General features: G+C 54.0%; 1 protein-coding gene across 9 annotated transcripts in view; it reads right to left on the bottom strand.

The window, feature by feature from the left end:
• Nucleotides 1–21,921, bottom strand: part of LOC121447907 (calmodulin-binding transcription activator 1) — an 829,155-nt gene that overhangs the window by 88,688 nt on the left and 718,546 nt on the right. For all 9 annotated transcript variants that reach the window (XM_041651178.1, XM_041651180.1, XM_041651176.1 and 6 more), the window contains 2 exons: nt 15,633–15,786; nt 885–1,025 (listed from right to left, as the gene is read on the bottom strand). In XM_041651178.1, coding sequence (XP_041507112.1) covers nt 885–1,025; nt 15,633–15,786 — 295 coding nt within the window. The remainder of the gene's footprint in view (nt 1–884; nt 1,026–15,632; nt 15,787–21,921) is intronic.

Raw genomic sequence — 21,921 nt, 5'->3', positions numbered from 1 at the left:
TTAAGCCAGCACCTGTCCTCAACTTGTTGGGACTTTCGCATCTTCAGGGGTTCCTTCCTTCCTTTCCATTAGACGAGGGTCATCTGGCTTTTGAGAAAAGGGCGAATTCTTTCTGATTCTGTTTTCAGGCTCACTACCTAGGCTCCTAAATGTATGAAGCCTTCACAGAGCAAGGACCCAACTGAGTAATGGAAGCGTTTAATGAAGGCGACCAGGGGAGGGGAGAGGCAAACCCCACCAAGCAAATGGTGTGGTCAGAAAAGCAGAGGTATTGGGGGGGGGGGGTAGGAAACCTTCCCTTCCTGGAGAGACAGATAGCTTGGCTTGAGAGGTCCCATTGCCTGGGGCAGATGCTGATAAACCTCAGAACTGGTGACCTGAGCCTCTTGCTAGGGCTTCCTAAGAACATGACCCCCACAGGCACCTGCTGGGAGTGTATGGAGGCCCTGGACCCCAAACAACTCTACTCTCCTGATGCAGCTGTGTGTTGCTCCTTGTCCCTACACCTCACTGGAAATTGCTCTCTCTTTCCCAAAGCAGGTTATGATGCTGATTCCGGGGGCAGGGGGAAGAACCAGGGTAAAGGACCTACTGGGTGCCCCTTTTAGCTGCTGTGATACCAACTGGTTCCTTGTCTCTTCCCTCTCTGGCTACGATAGGAGAGCCCGTTCTCTACATTCCCCAAATCAGTTGTCTGTTCACAGGGTGCCCCAGGAGAGACCTCCACTCATTCCTTCCCTTTCTGGATTGGATAGCAGTGTCTCCCCCACATCCCCAACTGTGCCCAGTGCCACCCCCTGCTTACCCCTCTCCTCACTGGACAGGACAGCAGAACCCACCACTCGGTACCCAGTACCACGTGCCCCCCAGGGGCCCCAGCTCACCCAGGCTGCCGGTGCAGAGGCAGTTGTGGGTCCGAGGCTGGGGCTTGGTTTGGTGGCTGTCAAGGATCTGCTGCACCAGCTGCTCCACTGAGAAGCCCGAGCTGCTGTTCCCATTGCTGCAGGTCCACTTGATGCCATGGACTGGAGATAGAGAGGGGGGAGTGGGGAGAGAGAGAGAGATAGAGAGAAGGAGAGAGAAGGAGGGAAGGAGGGAAAGAGGGAGAGGGAGAGAGGGAGGAGAGGGAGAGGGAGAGGGAGAGGGAGAGAGAGAGAGAGAGAGAGAGAGAGAGAGAGGTGTCAGGGGCTGCTGGTGATGGGGCTGTCCTGGAGATGGTATCAGGTTCTCTGAAAGCTCAGCATGCTGGAAGGCCGCTGCTAGGATGGGCTTGAGAGGCCAAGTTAGCCAGCAGAATCTCTGCTCTTTTAGGAGATCCGAGCTCCTCCTTACTTTTCTCCCTTTGCTGAACTGGGTGAACTGGAGTAGTAATTTGTCTACAGTCTCACTTCTGTCTGTCTGAAGTCAAAGGCACTGGGAAGGCTCTTTGGGGGTTCCCAAGAGGAGGTAGAAAACAAGGATGGGAGGAAGACCGGAAGTTTGGGAGGCTCGTCGTGTCTGCGGACTATAAGACTTTGTGCAGACTCACAGGGCAGAAGCAGGAGGGTTCACTGAGCATGTGGCAGGGGGGCTCTCCCCTATAGGAAGACTTCAGCTTCCTACCCACCCCACACTTCTCTATTCCAAAGGGAATCACAGAGCTGGAACAGGACTGATAGGCCCATGATCCCACATGTAGGGAACTCAGTCCCCGTTCTCACTGATGGTCCATTATGTCTACAGATGCTCTGGGGTTTGGCTCACTCCTGGGTGTCTGCAGTCCCTGGAGTTGGGGGAAGAGCCCAGAAAGAGGTTTCCACCTGCCTGGCAGGATGAGGCTGGACAGACCCCCTAAGACAAACCGACAGACCCCACCAAGAGCCCTGAGGGGGGGGACATGGCTCTACCCAACACTCTGGTATCTCCCACAGTGAACCCCCAGCATTGGGGTTCCAGGAAGGAGGTGAGTGTGCAGGAAAAAAAGGCAGAGAGGTGGGTATCAAACACGGGGACACCACTAGGGCTCCAGAATGCAGCCATAGGGGGTGCCTAAGCCACAGGACACGGAGGAGCTGGGGCCAGGCTCACACCTGGGTTTGAGGCGAGGGTTGGGTCTTGTGTGAATTCAAGGCGCTTTAGTTGGCCTCTCTGAGCCTGCTTCCTTGTCTATAAAGTTAAAATGGGAAAAGACGGGGGTGTGCCTTGCCAGCGAGTCAGGGAGAAGGCCCATCTGTATGTAGCTGTGAAACCCGAGCACAGAGTGTCATTGTCATCGCTGTGAAGGGTGAGGACAGTGGCATGGTGACGTGAATGAAGCAGGAGGTGACAACAGTGGCTCTTGGATGTGGCTGTGGCCCACAGACATCTGAGGTTGGGAAAGGAGCTTCTTGGTGGGGAATCCACAGACAGCTCAGCCTGCCAGACCCGGTGCAGACCCCACAGGAGGTCATCGGCCCAGGTCGCTTTTCCTCATTGCGTCAATGGTGGGTTTTTTTTAAAGGGAAGAAGCTGGGTCTGTGGTTGGGTTCTGGCGGGCATCCTTCCAGGCTGTCTTCCTTTGGGCTCCTCTTGCCCACGTGGCCGGCTGATGGTTACCTTCCTTGTCCTTTACTCTGGGGGTCTTCAAGGACTTGCCTCCAATATCTTCTGATGCCCCCAGTAAATTCCAGCTTCTGGTGGGCCAAAGAGGATGAGCCTAGGTGGCATTTGCTGCTACTCTGCCCATCTGCCTAGCCTTGGAGATGTCCCTGCCTGTGGTAGTCCTGTGCAGTCAGACAATGGTTTGTGCTCCATCCTTCTGCAGGTGGGGAGGGGCTCCCTGTGTGTGTCCCAGTGGAAATGGGAATCCCCACAGATTCAGGAGGCCTTAGATCTTGTTAATTACCCCCATTTGGGTTTCTTCTTTCTGAACATTGTGTTCCCAGGACATCTCCAGGAGCCGGAAAGTATGGCCCAGGCCTGGGTTTGCCTGCCTCACCACAGCCACGGCATCTCCTTTCTAAGTTATAGTCTATTTTCCCAGCACACAGGCTGGACAACAGGAGGGGCCTGGGCAGGGGCCAGGCCCTGACCTCTCCAGGTTCATTTCACAGATGAGGAAACAGGCTCAGGGAGGGGAGATGATAACACATATCATACCCAGGAGCTGGAGGGTACCATGGAGGCTCTCCTGCCCCGCCAGAATGTGCCACAGCCTCTACCAGCTGTGTGTCTCCTCCTGTGTACGAGAACTTGACTCGGTGGGGCTGAAGTGTTTCAGGAATGTTTTAATGCTCTCACAGTGTGTGTGTCTCTGTGTATGTCTATGTATATGTGTGTACGTGTGTGTCTGTGTGATGTATGAGTGTGTGTATGTCTGTATATGTGTGTGTGTATATCTGTTTGTGTATGTATGTGTGTCTGTGTGTGAGCGTATATATTGTGTGTGTACATGAGTCTGTATGTGTGTGTGATTGTATGTGAGTGTGTGACTATGTGCATGTGTCCTTAAATGTCACCACGATAGAACACAGAACTCTGTCCTGATCCTAACCTAGCAAGGAGTTCAAGGTCAGGTAGGAGGTCCTTGTATTAGAGCATCCACTATGGGAACCTTGAGCAGGCGCCAGTTGCATGTTCCTTGGTGACCTCTCCCCCCTGCCTTGAATTTGGCTTTCTAGAGAGGTGATTGTTCTCAGGGAAACTCCACTGCTGGCTTCTAGCCACAAGCCAGCAAAGATGGTGCTTTGGGCTGGGTGGGTTCATTAAGGCTCCACGGAGCTGAGGGTCTGACCAGCTCCCCACACTCCTGCTCCTCGTCCAACCATGCAGACCTCATCCTCTGCAGACCTCAGCCCTGCTGCCTCTTGCTTTCTTCCTGAGGTTGTGAAAGTTACAGAATGAAAATCCAGTGAAGGGAGACAGATTGCAAGCCGTGAATTTCTGGATGCTTAACACAAATTACCGAGAGTCTCGGTCTATCCAATGTGCAGATTGTCTTCCCCCTCCATCTGGGGGAGGGAGAGAGAAGCCCCCTCCTTCAGGGAGGGGAGCCGTTAGTACTGAATATCAAACACCATCAAGTCAGCTTTTAACACGCATGCTCGGTGTCCCGACATGGACCGAATCAGTGGGAAAGGAGAAAACCAGATTTCTACAGCGGAGGAAAAAATGTGTTTTGAAAGGAAGGTTCATAAACGTACAGGGCACTTGCTACTCACCACCCCTGCCCAAGCCCCACACCTAACCTATGACAGCAACAGAAGGGAACTCAGGAAGTGCCCTGGATCAAATGCAAGGTCACAATGGGGCACTGAGAGCCAAGAAAACAGCCTTGCTGGCTCTGGGCCACATTCACCCGGGTGCTCCTGGTCACTACTCTTCCTCCCAGCTCAGGAGGAAGCCCCAGCTCGAAAGAATCTCAGACCCTCTCTTTGGTTCCCCTACGCGGAAAACCAGTCCAAAGGCCAGAGCAGCACCTTCTAGAGGACAAGTCATCAGCTCGCAATCCCTGTGTGCACAGTAAGGGCACCCAAAGGCCACCTGGACATCTCTCTTCCCCCAGCCAGGTTGGGACCACTGAGCTCTGTGCTGCACTGGGCTTTGGAAAGAGGCCAGACTGGAGGAGGCCCAGGCATCCCTCAGGAAACCCCCGTCAAACCTACCCAGAAGGCATCACGGGAGTGTGTCGAGGATGCCCATGTTCTAGGGGCCCCAGGCCACAAGCCTAAGGGCTAGTGTGGGATCTGGGGCAGGTGGAAGACCCAGGCAGTCTGTACGGAGCAGAAAAAGGGAATCAGAGATGAGGCAGCGCCAGATGCTGGTCAAGGGGTAGAGGAGAACCTGAGTCCCCGGGAAGACGGACAGGGTATATCCAAGAGAGGGGGCAAAGCAGGCACGGGGTGGGTAAACTGGCCCTAGCCTAAGCCTTCCCAGGATAGGAACAGCAGAGAAGACCACATTGACCTTCAGGAAGCAGATGCTGGGACCTTAAAGGACTCCATCTGTGGCTTCCTGCTGAGCACTCTGGGGGGAGGGGTCCCTGGGCTGCCTGCTGAGAGGCTGTGTGAGGACCTGTGGTAGAGCTGCAGCTGGGGGATGGCTGTCAGATAAACCAATTACCTCACACCATTGCCCACCTGCCTAGCAAGATGCTCTCCCCAATCAGACTGGAGGCACGGTAGCTTCCGCCACTATGAATAAATGACCCAATGCTAGCACCTGGCTGTGCCTGGGGACCTTCTTCCCAAAAGGCAGTCAGCTGCCATGAGGAGAGCGATTGAGATGGGGCAACTGCCAGCTTAGGGCATCCTGGGTATGGCAGCTCCATCCATGAGTCTCCAGAGGAAGTGGAACACATGGACCACCCTGCCTGCCTAACCAGAGTTTCCCCTGTGATGAACTGAATGGTGCTTCCCCAAAGCTACACGAGGGACCCCACCACAGATCTTTAAGAAAGTCAATAGATGAGGTCATAGGACCTCATGCCATAGGCAGACAGACCAGACGTGCCTGTACTCATGGGGAAGTCATAGCAAGACAGCAGCCCGAGGCTGTGCACAGCCAGAAAGGAGCCTCGCCAGAAGCCAACCTCCAGGTCACCTTGATCTCGGCCTTCCAGACTACAGAACTGGAAACGGCAAGTTTCCACCGTGCGTACACAGCGTAGCCAGTGGTGCTCGGCTGCAGTGACGCCTGTAGCCTGTTTCAGCTGCTATCCCAGCATACCATGGACTAGTGGGTTACAATGGACAGAGATACGGTCTTCACAGTTCTGGAGGCCAGAAGGCCAAATTCAGGTACAGAGAGAGAGAGGGCAGCATGGAGGAGCTGGGGAGTAGGGAGAAGCTGAGGGATGGGGAGGAGCTGGTGGGAGAGCAGGAGAACAAGGAAGGAATGGGGGATCAGAGGACACCTGACAGGTAGGTGTTCTTGGAAGCACCAGTAAGCAGAGGTAGGGGACAAGGAGGTCCCCATCAGGGCTGCAGATCCAGACCTAGCCCAGGTACTAGGAGGGGTAGCTTGGCCTCCACCATGGCAGGCCAGGTGCCAGCACAGGGAAGCATACAGCTCTGTAGAGAGGACGAACTTTCCATGATACAAGTGGCCCTTAGACCTGCCTCCTCACTGGGGATTCCTGCCACCAAAGTGAGGTGATGGTGTCCCAGGCCAGCAGATCTTTGCTCTGTCCTCATGGGCTTATATGGTGACCCACACTTGCTGACGGCCGCAAGGGACGATGGTGCTGGGACTCGGAGCCCAGGGGAGGCAGGTGGCTTGCAGCTGCAGCTGCCTCTCCAGCAGCCGTGTGTGGCTGCACCTTTTCCTTGTGCTCCCTGGAAGTGTTTTTCTACCTCAGTTCTCTCGGCTGTCATGATGCTTCCTTCCCCTGACTCCACCTCACTCCTCAGAGGACTTTGAGCATGCAGGGGTAGAGGGACAGTGACTTCTGCTGTGATAATTTACTCTCTGGGGACCCTGGGAAGGGACAGGATGGGGAAGGAAGGAGAGGGCCTTCAGCCCTGGTGGTCCCTCTGTTTCTGGAAGGTGGACAGGACAGGTCTGTTAGCTTCCATCTCCACAGTGATGGCATGCATGCACCAGCGAGAATCCATGTTAACCCCCCCCCCCTTTATCCCCAGGGAGAGATTCTTGGCACTGTGGCAAACAGGTGACAAGTGGCAGTGTCATTGTCCTGGTGTCTTTGTCCCAGGGGTCGTTGGGACCCTCCCTTCCTCCTCTTCTGTCTGAGTTCATCTATACCCAGCACCTGCCACACGAGAGACCCATGGCAAGGGTGACCATTTATTTAACTTGTTATCCAAACCAGGTCACCTTGGACACAGAAAGGTAGCCATTACTCGGCTATAAACTGGGATACTCCCAGGTAAGCCTGGGCGTGGGGTCACCCTACTTCCTCGCCATATGACAGAGCCAGCTGGAGAGGGAGCCCACTGCCCCGCCTATTCTCCAGTGAAAGTGAGCCCGTCTGGAATTCTTTGAGTTGTTGATGCTCGAAGGCTGTCACCATAGCAACAAGGTCAATGGGAAATGGCAGCCGTGCGTAGGTTTAATTCTCACTGTATCCTTGTTGACAGGAATAAAGGCCCTGCGTCTGATTTCTTGGTTCAACTAGATGAAGTTTTCATTAGATTCAACTTCTCATATCCAGACACCCACGTGCTACTCAATTCTCCCTCTCGCCACCCTGCTCTCGTCCTATTGGTGCCGAGGACAAAGTTTCCACAGATCTCATTTTGAGGAACACCGCTGAGGCCGAGAGGGCTGGGGTGGCATGCATGCTCGCTGTGTGCAAGGATCCTCTGGCTGCAGCGTCTCAGCTGAGCTTGACGGCTAGTTCTTGCTGTTGAGATGTGAAGTGTTAGCCCCTCCCTCCCACCCCCTCCCACCCCGGCTTCATGCCATGTCATGCCTCTTATCTAAGAGAAAGTCAGAGGCTGGGGTTTGGTGTCAGCTGTGGAGTAGAGAACTTACCCTGGTCATATTGCATCAGATGGTAGTGAGGGGTTGGGACTCCTAGGTCAGGAAATCTAGACCACATGGGAGCGGCATGGCCTTGGCCCCTGCATTTCACCTCTAGGAAAACCATAAGGACCCAGGATGCTGGAGTGGCCTTGGCTGAGTGCATCTGCCTCATGTAGCTTATACTCAGTTGGGCAGGGAGAAGAGTCTCTGTTGGTACTCTTACTTCCGACCCGGAGTCGCTAGTCCCTCCACTTCTCCAGGGAAGAGCCAGCAGGGAAAGATGCAGATGCAGACGGCTGGGTGTCCAGTTCTGGGCCAATTCAGATCAGGGACAGGAGACCCCTTCCAGTTGTCTAGATGACAGTTTTCCTTTAGGAGAAGCCTCCTCTTTTTTCTTTCTTTCTTTCTTCTTCATTTTTTCCCCCTCAAGACAGGATTTCTCTGTGTAGCCCTGTCTGTCCTGGAACTCATTCTGTAGACCAGGCTGGCCTTGAACTCTCAGAGATGCTTCTGCCTCCTGAGTGTTGGGATTAAAAGCATGCACCACCGTCGCCCAGCAGGAACCCCCCTCTTAACTCCCAATTATGTGCTCCAGAGATCTTGATTCTTAAAAGAGATTTAAAATTTGGGGAGCTTAAGAACTCCACCTTTCACTAGACCGTCTCTTCTAGCGAGTTGATCTCCAAGTCAGAAACAGATCCTTGACTGTCAGACCCAGGGCAGGGTTGAGAACACTCCACAAAAGTTGGTTGAGCTAGTGAATCGGGAGGAAAAAGCCAGGGGAGATTTTTGGAACAGCCTAGGAGTACAGGTGCCCAGGGAGCCCTGAAGGACAAACATCTAGAGACAGGCAGGAAGCCAGGAAACATTTCCCTCCTGGAGGACACATCAGCTCAAAAGAGTGGAACCTGAAGGGACAGAAAGAACGATTGCAAAAAAACAAAACAAAACAAACAAAAACAAAAAACCGAGATCCAATATGCAAGGCTGGAAGATGGCCGCAGCGGTAGGGCAAGGCGTTTCTGGAAGTCTGTAGTTGCCAGAGCAGGGCTCAGTCCATCTGAGGGTCAAGGGACAGTGGCTCCTAACCCAGTGACAACACAGTGCTCAGGGAATCCTCTCCAGGTCCCTCGGGTCCTGTAGTCCCAGCAGGACACAGGACTTCTGCCCCTAAGGACAAAGCTGCAATTCTCGGTCCTGGGGACAAAGATGGTCTTGCTTGTATTCATAGGATGTAAAACACCCACAAATCCTGACGCTGGCTTATACCCTTGAAATCAGAACAAAACAGGACTGGGCCCCAGAGCCTGCTTTTTGAGACCTGCTTCAGTGACTCGCTGCTCCTGCCCCTGGCCACTCCCTGCTCAGGGCTCACTGTACACAGCAGCCTGGGTACTTACACCTGACGTACGCGTCCCTCACGACTATCCTGGAGATCTTTCTCCATTGCAGGGACACTGGGATCTAAATCTTCCCTGGAAACAGTCCACCCGAGGCTGATCCCTGACTCTCTGTTCCTCTCTTCTCATGACCACGCCTGCAGCCAGTGGTCAGTTTCTTTGCCACGTGCAAGGTCAGCCATCCTGCATCCCCCAGGCTCTGCTCAGACCATTCCGGCAGGAAAGGCTGGGCACATCCTGGAGGTGCTCTACTGCTACTGGTCACCAGGTGGCGCTAACTGACCAGGAACTGGTTCTGAAAGCCCAGGAAAGGGGCACCTTTGTTCATTTTACTTCTTGATACTCTATAATCACCAGGATTACAATCTAAGCAAAAAAGCAAAACAAATAAATGCAGCCTCACCAGTTACCGAATATGTCTTTGTTTGAAAAATCACGAGAAAACAAATACTTTGAACACATACCCTGAGGCTCAGGTGTTGGCCCCAGCGAGCTCTGTGGAACAGGTGGGAAGAAGCCTGAGGACTGGGGGACTGGGTGGCAGAGGAGCTGGGTGAGGAGTTCCTGGGAAGGGAAGGTGCCCCTAAATACTGCCTCTGAAGCTGTGGCCTCACAGCGTGGGGTCTCTGTCTGCGGTCTCCCCAGCCTGTGTTGGCAGCCCTGGGGCTGGAAAAGGCCCTTGCTGAGTGTACAGTGAAGAGCTGAGATGTGACTCCTGAAATCGTTTCCGGTAAAGACTGAAGCATCAAGGCCCCGAGGACTTCTGGGAGCAGTGAGGGCACCCTCATACTCTCCTCCCTACAGCCATCACCCTCTGCGTATGGCGATCCTCACCCAACACTCACCAGGGCCTCTACCTCACACACATTATGGCTTCTCTCCCTGTCAGGCTCAACATGACCCCAGACTCCTGGTCTCAGCGTGGTCTCCACGCCTCCACACTCAACGTGGTTTCTGTGTCTACACCTAACATGGCCTCCGTTCCACGTTCAATACAATGCCCACCCCTTCAAGTTCAACATGGCCTCCACCCCCGTGCTCATATGGCTTCTGTTGTCTCACGTGAAACATGGCCTCCTGGACATTGAGCACCCTTCCCCACTTGCGCGTCAGCTGGACCTCTGACCACAAACAGCATGGTCTCCATCACTTCATGCTCAACCCTGACACCATCCCGTCAGCACTGCATCTGGCGCTGCCTCATCTCTGCTTCCCTTTTTCTGCTCCGCACAGACTGCCTGGGTCTTCCACCTGCCCCAGATCCCACACTAGCCCCTAGGCTTGTGGCCTGGGGCCCCTAGAACATGGGCATCCTCGACACACTCCCGTGATACCTTCTGGGTAGGTTTGACGGGGGTTTCCTGAGGGATGCCTGGGCCTCCTCCAGTCTGGCCTCTTCCCAAAGCCCAGTGCAGCACAGAGCTCAGTGGTCCCAACCTGGCTGGGGGAAGAGGGATGTCCAGGTGGCCTTTGGGTGCCCTTACTGTGCACACAGGGATTGCGAGCTGATGACTTGGCCTCTAGAAGGTGCTGCTCTGGCCTTTGGACTGGTTTTCCTCTTAACTGCTGTCAGTACACTAATCACTTGACATTTGTGATGTCATTTCAGGACCACAGAGACCCATGGAGGCAGGGCCCATGGTCATCCCTTCCCAGGAAAGAAAGCAGGGCTGCTCAGAAAGCTCGGGTGTTTTGGCCAAGTCTGGGAAAGGGGAAGCTGGCTCCTCACAGAGCCACGCCTCCCATGCTTACATTTTTTCTTCCATCTTCTGATGCAAATCCTTTTACACGGCTTCCCCTTGACATCACAGCCACCATGCATGTCCTATTGCTGGTGTACCAGAGTACCCTGGGCCTTGACTCCTAGGCCACGAGGTGGGGGCGTTTTTGGAGAAAAGTTTCAGAGGTCACGGGGTCCGGAACCAAGCCTTCCTCTTACTGAGCTTGGGCGTGTGTCCCGGTTTATGTGTATTCAAGGAGCCGAGGGTGCTGTGTGCATGTGGGTTCCTATGTGTGCAGGTATGCATGGCATTATGGGACATGCAGGAGCAGTGGGGGTGTGAGGTGGCTGCTGTCCTAGGCTAGACTGTTTTTCCAGGCAACTTTCCTACTTGGCCTTCCTATTGTCGCCAAAGATACCTGCCGTGGTCATCTATGGGCCCACAGTGACATGATGGGGTTCCCAGAAGACAGTGGGGCGGGCAAGGCTGGGCTGGCTGAAGGCTGGAACCGTGTAATGCTCTCTAGGGGGGTGGAATCCTGCAGAAAGCTCAGGCCCTTGCTTCTCTGCAAGGCCATCTGGCCATCCAGGGTTCCCCAAAAGGAACCCCGAGATAAAGGCAGTTATGCACAGTTGCTACTTTTGCAGTGCAATGCCCTTGCCCGTCACTCTGGCTGCTACATTCCACAGACTGCTAGCTGGGGAGAGGCTGGCATGCTCTTTCTGGATGGGCAGCCAGGAAGTGGGACAGGGCAGGAAGCCATGGGTTCCCTATGGGAACCAGTTTTATCTGGCTCCCCATTGGGTCACAGAAGCTGAGAGTGTGAGATCTGGGCCATGGTGGTGGTGGCTTTGGGCCACTGAACAAATTTCCCAGCAAGCTGGAAGGACCAAGAGCCAGAGTCTTGCCTGCGGTCCAGCCCTTAACTCCAGAACAGCTGTAAGGGAGTAGATGCCCACCCCCAGCACTTCCAGGATGTGACAGACTGTATGCAGATGGGGTCCATTCTCTCCCACCCCAGACAGGACCCCAGACAGCCATCCCCAGACTTTGGCCTGAGATGAGTAATTCCACATACTGTAAGCCAGCAAAGCTGAAGCTCACAGGGTCCCCATGCCCGCTTTACATGAGAAAGTCATCACTCCTCCCCATGCTCGCTTCACATGAGAGAGTCGTTACTCCAAATGCGCCTAGCCGAACGCCATACTGCCCCAGACGCCTCACCAACCACGGCTGACCATAGCACAAGCTTTTGCCCAAGAACACAGGGGTAGGGATGATGTGTATTACTTTGAGGCTCTACCCATAAAAGGAAGAGGGTTGCTGTCCGTTTTTCTTCCTTTTGTTGATCAGAATGCAATTGTGATAGCCAGGGCTGGAGCAGCCACTTTTAACCTGTAAAAGTGGGCACCACCTAAAACTGTCAGAGCAACCAGCTAGAAGGAGCCACAGCAGCTAACTTCAGATTCTGGGGACCGGCATGTCAACCCTGGCCTGCCAAATTTGTTAAAGTGAAAGAGAAATATATTTATTTTTTAGTTAAGCCACTGTTATTTGGCAAGGAGGGGCTAAAAGAGCCAGGAGGCTCTACGGAGGCCTGTTGGGACTGCATTTTTCTCATTTCCATCTGTGTTTGCTCTTTAGGTGTGGACTCCTCAGACTGCAGGTAAAGGGGAAAGCCCTTTAGTCCAAAGAATCAGATGGCACAAGGAGCCCCTCTCCTCCTTTGAGACAGGCGAGACAGAGACCGCGTGTGGACAGAGGCCTTCCGCCACCCATCAGTGACATGTTCTGATTAAGCTGTTGACAACTCTGATGGGCAGAGAGAGAGAGAGAGACTGGAAAACATCAGGGCACCAGACAGGGAAGTCTTTGAAGGAATGTGATTTATGAAGCTAATGCCTTTGGCTCCAGCATTCATGGCATGCCTGACTCTGGAACCCATCTGATGGCTTCTTGGCTCTCAGCACACAGTGCTTTCCCCGAACACTGCTGCCTGGCACCTGTGTGCTGTCCAAGTCTGATCAGCAGCTAGGCGCTTATGGGGGCTGCATTTCCAAGTATCAGTTCCCAGGCAGGGCCAGCCTGCACAGCAGAGCCCGGGACGGGCGTGCACAGTTCGCTGAGTGCTGTGACTTCTTGGTCCCCATCTCGTGGTTTTATATAACTTCCTTCGTGCACCACGGGCTCTGAGCAAGTGTTCGTCATCCCCTCCAGTTAAACCTTAGCCAAATCAAGTCGTCTTTTTGCCTCCTGGAGTTTATGACCCTGAGCCTCCTGCATGGCCTGGAGGTGGCACCCTTGTGCAAGGTGTCAGGGAGCGTGGCACTGATGGCTTCAGGTAGAAGCTATCTGTGTGCATTTAGCGATGAAGCCCCAGGCAGAGACCCTGAGCATAAGGGTCTGCTTGGCAGACATGGTTCCCTGGTAGCATGTCCCAGGTGTGCTTCTGGCACACACAGTCTCTGACACTTCTGCCAGGACCCAGTCATCTGCTCCGGGTGGCCTGGCTGGAGCTTGTCATCTGCAGATAGGCCTAATTTGCCAATGGCTCTCTTTCCAGTGACCCAGAGGACAACGATGACAGTTCCAGAGGGGAGGAAGCAATGGTCCTGCTAGCTAGGTTTCGGAGCAAGGAGCCCTTAGACAGAACACTGAGGGTGTGGCCAGGGGCAGAAGCACTTGGACTCTTGCCACCTTTTCAGGCCAAGGGTTTTTACCCTGGAAGTGATAAGGAAGTGGTGGGAAGAAGGCAGGAGAGGGGCACAGACACCACAGGCCTCAAAAGCATGGCTGACCACATGACCAGAGGGCTGAGCCCCAGAGTGATTGACAGTCTCTGTCTCCCTGACCTTATAGGATCTGCTGCCTAGAAATGAGACAGAAGATAGAGTTATAGGAAGCTAATCCACCGTCTTCTCCGATTGCAGGCTCTCTCTGAATAAGGCAAAGTTCTCTAGATTCTGCTCACTGGCATTTGTGAGTGACAGGCAGCCAGAACCAAATCCCAGCTTCAGGGTGGCCACAGAACCAGGACAAGGGTTATCTCCTGAGTCCCGTCTCTGGCTCCTTCTACTGTCTGGCCAGTATGTATTGGGCAGAGTCCCTGCCCCAACTAATCCAAGACACTGCCTAGGAGAAGCGACAAAGAGGCCCAAGGGCCCCGTGTGGGGTTGTGTTGGAGCTCTGTGTGTGTTTATTGACACTCCTTGAGGCCTCTGGCCCTGAGTTAGAAGTAGGAGCCCATCTGGGAGCAGGGCCTGAGACAAGAGGGGACATTTCAGCAGCCTCATCTCCCAGAGCCTGGATGCTGGAGGCTGTGACCTGTTGTCCAGTGTCCTGCAGACACCGGGCTAAAACCAGGACGGTCGCTTTCTGCTTACACCCCAAAGCACTTCTGAGCACCAACTGTATGCTGGGATTCCCATGCTCCCTTGCTCCGCAGAATTAAGGAGAGGTTGCATGGCCCCTCTGGATAATGGTGGCAGCTTTATTTCTGTCTGGGGGTTTTGAGGAGACCAGGGGCCTTAGGGCACATGGGCTGAAATAGAGGCTGAGAACAGGAACCTGAAGTAGGATGGACAGATGAAGCAGGGAGAGGCGAGATAGAGGAGAGAAAGGCATGATTGCCCCAAGGCCTCAGGAGGGGTACAGAGGTCTGAGGCAGGGGCCTAAAGTGGAGGCACTGCTTGCTATTGACATGAGGGCTCTGCCAGTTGCTTCAAGCCAGGGCAGACACAGCTAGAGTTGCAGTCAGGGATGCATCCTGAATCCTGACGGCCTCTGGGCACCTGTGGTACCAGAGACAGTTTGACTGCACTCGGGACATCAGCCCAGGGGATGTGCTGTCCTGAGGCCCAGCCCCAGGATGGACTCTTGGGGTCTTCCTCCAATACATAACAGTTTGTCCCTAGTGACCCTCTCCAGGTCTGAGGCTGATGACATCTGGGGTCTCAGACTTTCAGGAGAGGTGGGTCATGGCAGCACCCCCAGCTTCAGCTTGCAGCCCACAGGTAAAGATATTTCAGTGACTTCCTTGTTAGGCCCAACAACTTCAGCTCTCTCTGGCTAGCTCAGAATGCTTCTGCTCCCGAGTGACCCACTGACCCACTTTTGCTGAATGGTAACTGGGTTGTGGGGTCCTGCCTAGCGCTGGGCAGCCTTGGGGTTTTCTCAGTCAGGCTGAGTCCAGCTGGGAGGAGCAGGAGGGGTGGGGGAACCTGCGGAAACAAGGGTCCTCAGCTTCCTGGACCCTCGGACGTCTGTCCATCTCAGTGACTCACACCTGACAGATGTTGCTGAAACCTCAGTTTTGCCGACGAAATTAAACAACTGAATTACTGAAAGTCATTTGCCACCAGGCTGGGCACCGTGGCAGTCCAGGGCCAGCAGCCTGCTGCCATGTGCAGAGCCAGCACAGGCAGCCAAAGGCAGGAGCCGGGGCCAGCCAGCTCTAGCCGCTATTCTGTTCCCTGCACTGCCCCTCCTCCTGTCTCCCACCCTGCTCCTGTGTGTGGCAGACAAACGCCTGCTCTCTCCCGCTTTACTCTGTCAGTGTCTCTGAGTCTTCTCCGTCTGTCGGAGGCGTGAGCGTTCAGAGCGGCTGCGTGTGCATGGAGCTCACGGGACAACCTGGGATTGTGGTCCTTGGATATTTCCCACCTCTTTGTTTAACAAAATTTCTCATTGGCCTGGAACTTCACCTGGCAGGCTAGGTTAGCTGGCTGGAGAGCTTCCGGGGAGCCACTTGCCTTCACCTCTGATCACTCTCACCACCTCTGCCACTCTTGGCTTTTCCTGTGAAGGCCTGGGATCCGAGCTCAGGTTCTTACTCTTTGTACAGCATCGCTCCACAGATTAAGCCATCTCCTTGGCCTGAGTCTGAGGGTTTGTGCCTTGATTGCAATGCGGAACCAATCCTTATGAGGATCAAGTGACTGTAGGCATCAGAGGGAATGTCATGAAAGCTAAATTCAAAGTGTCACTGTGTCTGAACAAAATAAGGCTCTGTGCTAGGTCCCCAAGGCGCCCCAGGGCAATGCTGACCGGGGTCCAGGGAGGTACTCACACATGGGCTTCAGCTGCCCGATGAGCTCCTCCTTTGTCCACTTTGCCCACTCCTTCTTGTCAGTGTTGATGGAGCAGAGAATGGGCCCACAGGGCTTGCCACAGTCCTCGATGGCCGGCACATTCAGGTAGTGCACCAGGACGATGTCGGGGTTCTGTGGGGAGAGCAGACACTGGCAACATGAGGACACAGCAGGTGTAGATCACCCCCACACTGCCTGCGTGGCATTGGCACTCTAGGCTGTAACCGGGAGACGGCATAGGAGACCACGCTGAGCACTTGCGGGGAGGCCGGCACCTTCCCGGGCCTCTATCCACCATGTGCCATTCTACTCCCACTGGGACAACTGTGGAAGGCTGCTGGCTTTATCCAGGGCTCTCAGAGGCCACACTGCCCCGATGAGAACCTCAGACCTACACAGTGGCTCGTGAGCATGCAGCCAAGGACTTCAACTGTGAGATGGAGCTGTGTCTCCCGAGAGCATCAAGGTCCCAGGCTAGCCCACATTTCTCACCCTTGCTGCTCAGTGAACGTTTCTGGCTCACAATCATTGAGGTCACTAATGTAGGCACCCAAGGGAAAAGCAGCCACCAGACCTTTAGATCTGCTTCTCCCGGCTTAGCCTCTGCCTGCAGCCTGGGACTGTCCCCTGAAAAAACAGCACACAGCCCCTGTCACACTGTACCTCCCTGGGAATCTCAGACACTTCTTCAGTCCACTTTAGAGCTTAAGAACGGAAAGGGCTGTTAGCCCAAAGACTCAAGGACATTTGCTTCCAGAGGGTTCTATTTAAGTGGTCAGCCTTTCCCCACCAGATTCAACCCAGGAACACAGGCACCCCTTTCGGCCACCCGCAGCTCGGACTCCAAGGCCTTCAGATGGCCTTTTCCCCCTGTCTTGAAGGAGAGAGAGGCTGTCTATTTGGCCATGCCAGGCCTCACGAACGAGTTAAGAACAACCATGGCAAGTCAGGTGTGGTGTTGAACAGCTGTGATGTCAATACTGGGTGGGAGCTGAAGCAGTAGGACTAGGTGCAGGTCATATAGAGCTGGCTACATAGCAAGTTCAAGGCCAGCCTGGGCTACAAAAGACCACATCACAAGCAAACAACCATCCATCAGCTTTCCAATCCAAACTGAGCACTCCTCTTCACAGATGTTCCTGGACAAATTTGCTCAACCCTGCCACCCTCTCAAGCCACAGTCTAAGGAAACATCAAAAGGCCGACGAGACCCTGGAAGAGCACATGATAGGCTCTCTCTGTGTGTGCCTCTGTTTCTCCCAAACTCAAGCCCCAGGAATGGACAAGGTCCCCGGCAGAGGGAGGCCGAGTCCATGGCTGCTGTCTGGGTTACATTCAGAGCAAGAGTAATAAATGAAAATATGAATCAATCAGCTCATTAATAAATAAAGACTCAAGACTATACCATGACCAGCGTCAGAAAGCAAACTGGCATAATTTAAAAAGATTTCCAATAAGGGTTGAAACATGTTTCTTTTTTTTCCCTGCCAACGCTCAGTTAACCAGGAAATTAAATCAACATGAACAGGACCCTTCTTGTTAATGGCAGCTTTTCTGGATTGTGGAAATCACTCTCCTTAATAATAAAGATAATCCCTGCCACTGTGGGCCGATCCATTCTTTTTAGGGTATTTTCACAGTCATTATCTCATTTGGTATCCATGCTAGCCAGAGAGGCGGGCAGGCCAGGGCAGGGCACCCTCCCTCTGGAGAGGGGAACTCTGTGAAGTCGCTTGCCCAGAGCTCTGTGCCTGGCGAGGGACCCACCTGGGCTGGAAGCCAGGGCTCTGACTTCAAACTCAGGTCCTGCCAAGACATCTGGTGGTTGCTTTTTGCTCAGCCTGACTGCTCTCCTACTCCTCATTTCCTTTTATTCTTGCAATATGCCCGACGGGAGGTGGGCAGTGTGCGTCTGCCATGCCCACCGAATGGATGGGGTGGCTGAAGGGTGACTCTCTGGAATCCTAGCCTCCATTTCTGCCTCCCGCCCCCGCTCCCCCCCCAAGCCAGAACTTGACTGAGGGTTCTTGCTGGAGCCTGGGTCTGACGGGCAACAGGGCCGGCTGCTGAGCAGGAAGAGGAAAGATAAGAGGAAGGATCAAAGGTCAGCAGGAATCAGCTGGCCGCCTGGGGCTTCCTCTGATCCGGTCCCTGGAGGGAGCTTGGCTCTGCAGAAGGGAGCTGGGATGCCAAGAACCTGGGAGATGAAAATCTCTGGCTCTTTCCCATCCCCACAGCCCACTGAGCACAGTCTGGGTGCCTGAGGCAGCCTGCAAACCACCCAGGGGGAGATGCAGTCTTCGTGTGTGAAGTCTGTGCACCCTAGCCTGCAGCCCGGAGTTCCTGCATTCAGGCTTCTAGAAAGTTCCCTGAGACTTGCCTGCCGCCCTCTGTGCAGCCAGCCTCCACCGGTTCCTTCCTGGCACGTCTATAGGATGCCCTCCTTTTCCAGGAGGACTTCCCTAATCCTTCAACTCTCGGTTTCCCAAGGCATGGTGATTTGATGGACAGATCAGCGGACTAGTTGATTGGTTGTTCTCATGTCTGGGTGTGGGAGTCTCTACTCAGTACAAGGTCCTGGGATTATATAATGCCCTGGCAATAGCAGACTCATTTCAGGTTTAGAGAAATGAAAACTGGTCAAATTATGACTTTGACTTTTCCCTTTTCCAGACTCGAGGTTTGCTGAAGTCAGGCTCAGGAAGGGTAGGAAGCAATTTTGAATATGGACACATTTTTATATCCATCTATGTATCTATCAGTCTATTGATGTATGTATATATGTATGTATGTACCATCCATCCATCATCTGTCTATTTATCTGTCTGTCTCTCTGTCAATATCCATCCATCTTTGAAGTAGGGTCTCACACTATAGCTCAAGCTGGTTCACTTGTCTAACCTATGCTGGCCTCAGAGTCGCAGCAGCCTCCCTACCTCAGTCTCCTAAGGGCTGACTCACAGGCAGGAGTCCCCACGCTACCGCCAGCCCTGCATTTTCACTTTGAGTGTTATCCACGTTCTTCTCCATAGATCCACAGACCCAGCAGCCAGCGGACTCACGTCCTGACCACCAACTCGAGGGTTCTAGATCAGCTCCCTGCTGGGGGTACATGCCTGCCCCAGGGCCTTTTGTCAGCCTGCTTTTCTGTATTGCTTTGATGCAATTACCAGGACGTCCAGCCCCTGAAGGCCGAGGAGCTTGGCATGGGTTTGGAAGAGGGAGAGGGGTAGTTCTGGGTCCCAGATTCCACCCCAGGAAGCCAGTGCTGGGGATCCTTAGGGGAGTGTTAAGTTCCCACTTACTGGCTAGGGCCAGTTTAAGACAAAGTATTTTCAGTGTTTTTGTTTTTTTCTTTTCACAATTTGGGGGGCACACACCTCTTCTTGGCAACACTGTGGCTTTATTCATTAGCCATACACTTTATGGGGTGTTCTTGGCAGGACAATATATTCTCCTTAGTGTTCCAATGCATCAATTTCGTGGAATGCTCATTTCAATGTGAGAGCAGCCCACTGCTCTTGCCAGCTGTGATGTGGGCTGGGGTGGAAGGACAGCGCTGGGATTTCCACAAAGCTAGAGGCTGCCTCTTAAAGGGAAATCACTTTGAAGCTGAGCCCTGGATATCTTGGAATTCTGATAGGGCTTCGAACGCTGGTGTGGGGGGATCCCCACGGTGTGGTCTGTGACTGCTCTGGGGGAGCCAAGGGGTTGAGCCAAGGTTGAGCCAGTCCGAGGTTCTACAGTCTGGAAACAGCCACAGTCTGGAGTTTCCCCTCCTGACTCCTGGTGCTTGTAGCATCTCAGCTATAAATGGAAGCAGGGCCCATCCCTTTCACTGGGTCTGTGGGTGGGAATCCTGCCTGGTCTCTGGATGAAACCCAACAGCATGCGGATGGCCCAAAGCTCTGATGTTCTCAGCGGCCACCCAAACCCAACTAAACCAGAACAAAGTCCTTCCTGAGAGGGAGGGTGAGCAGAGTAGCAGACAGGTCACCTGTGGGAAAATCCCTGCTTCTCCTGGGAGCCCTAGCCTGTCCCCATTTTCACAGATGCCTTGGGGTAGGTAGAGTGCATGGTGCTGGGTCTTTGGTTCTCTCTTTTCTCCATCCCTCCCTCCCTGCTTGGTGACCTTATCCTGCCACAAACCTGAAGCTCCCAAGGATTCCCAGTCCTCTCTCCAGCTGGACTCTGTCCACTGGAACCTGCCTCCTGCTAGCCTGCACACAGCTCCTTTCCTGTCTCTTTGTGGCCAAGGCACAACTCTGCACGGCCACACCTGGCTCCTTCCAGGGCATGCTGAGTGAAGAATGGCACCACCATGCCCCCACCCTCACCCGAAAGAGCAGCTCTCCTTCTCCTCCCTCCGCACCCCTCCTTCACTGTCAACTCTGCCAGCTTCCTTTGCGGCCAGCCGGACACTTCCACTTGGCCCACATGCCTTCCAGCCTGGCATCCAAACCTGACAGTACGGGTGTGGGAAGGAAGCCCTTCTTCTCTTGGGTCTCCCCACATCCTCTCTTCCTTGTTCCTCAAGCCATTCGACATCATCAGGTGTGATCTGATAACTTTATGATGGCCCCTGGGCCTGAGAATAAAATATACACATTCGCTTCCGGTGCAGCAGCCAGCACCACGTGTTTCTCTCCAGCCACCTCTTGTCTCCCAATCCCCAATATGCTGCCCGTCTGCCGAGGCTGCTGTTGCTGGCTGCTGTGCACCGTACCTCCAGAAAGCATGCATCTTTGGAGCACTCAGCCCTAAATAGGACATCTTTATCAGCCCCCTCCCCGCAAGGCACAGGGCTGTGAGTGAGGAAGAGGAGGTGGAAAGATCGTAGGAGCCGAAGCTGGTGGGTGACCCCGAGGAAAACTGTCATCCAGACACAACAGGGCTGGCACACAGGTGAACTCACGGAGGCTGTGACACGGGGCACAGCCTCTGCACAAGCTCAAACCAGACAACATCCCGGGACAGAGAAGGGGGAGTGGACACAGGGTCCACCCCTAACCAAGAAGTCATTTGCAATGGGTACTTGCTGGGAAAGGGCACTGCCAAAGGAAGCTGTGTGCGGCAGGTCCGGGAGGAGGCCGTTCACTTACTCGGAGCTGCTGCCTCTGTCCCTGACTCCCTGAGCCCCTCGTCTGGTGTGCCTGACTCTCCAGAGGGCCCCCGACCTGGTAGAGGCTGCTTGCGGTCAGCTGTCTGTTCACTGAGTGATCTCTGTGACTCTTCCCTTCCTCAAGGTTCTTATGGTCCTTGCTGTGGCCAGTGCCACCCCTTCTCCTGAGGCGGGGCTCCTGTTTAGAAAGCCGATGGGGATGGTGTGGGCAAAGGGGGAGGGTTGGAGGAAATAGAAGTGGAACTCGTGTGAACACAGAAGTGTCCAGGATCGTGGGAAAAGCTCCAACAGAGCGAAAGAGCAAAGGAGAGGAGGGGGCACCCAAGCGGGGAAGACTTGAGGGGCACCAAACTGCTCAGCCCTGTGAAGCCCTACATCTAATCCTGAAGCAAGCCACCTCTGGTTTCTGAGAAGTGAAGGGGCAGGGGGCAGGGCCCCACATGAATCACATGGCTGATCTCCCCAATGCTCTGTCAGAATGGCGTGGGGGGAGGGTAGCTCAATAGCCCTCGCCTCCCTGGGAGGGAGGAAAGGGGTCCCCTCCCTGCCACCATCACTCAACATTGAAGGCCTCTGCCATAGCCGATCAGAAGACCTCAATACTTGCCCAGGGTGTCTGACAGGTTCCGGGATGAGTTATGGGTGCAGGGGTGAGCTAGAGACCCACTGAGAGGACTCAAGTCGCCAGGGACAAAAAGCCTGGGTCTTCAACTTGGTCACTTCCAGTGCGACCTGGGTGTCAGGTAGTGCCCCGCTCCCTGGGTTGCATCTCTTCTGCCTCTCTGGGAAGGAGGCTCAGAGCCGGTACTCTTTGTGTAGAGCAAGAGGGGCCGGCGATGCAAGAAGTGGTTAAAAATGCAAAGAGCGGTTGGTTTTGATAAAGAAAAATGCAGCTGCAACATCTGTTTGACTCTTGTTTGCAGCTTCATCAACACTAAGTGGTCAATAAATCAGATTGGCATGGCGCTCCGTTTCTTCTGCGGCTCCATCATTAATCTCATGCCAGTTCTCATGAAAAATGAAGGAGAAAGCTTGTGTGATAGTGAAAATGTATACATTACCCGGAAAGTCATAATATCATGTAATAGTGCTGCACACCTCCCTGCTTGCCGTGGGGGGCTGGCAGGGAGAACCCAGGAGGCAAT

Source organism: Microtus oregoni, unplaced genomic scaffold (genome assembly GCF_018167655.1).
Source record: "Microtus oregoni isolate MIOR12 unplaced genomic scaffold, Mior012 000005F_ref0000423, whole genome shotgun sequence".
NCBI lineage: Eukaryota > Metazoa > Chordata > Mammalia > Rodentia > Cricetidae > Microtus > Microtus oregoni.
The sequence above is the reverse complement of the archived record's forward strand: the minus strand, read 5'-3'. Positions and strand labels throughout refer to the sequence as shown.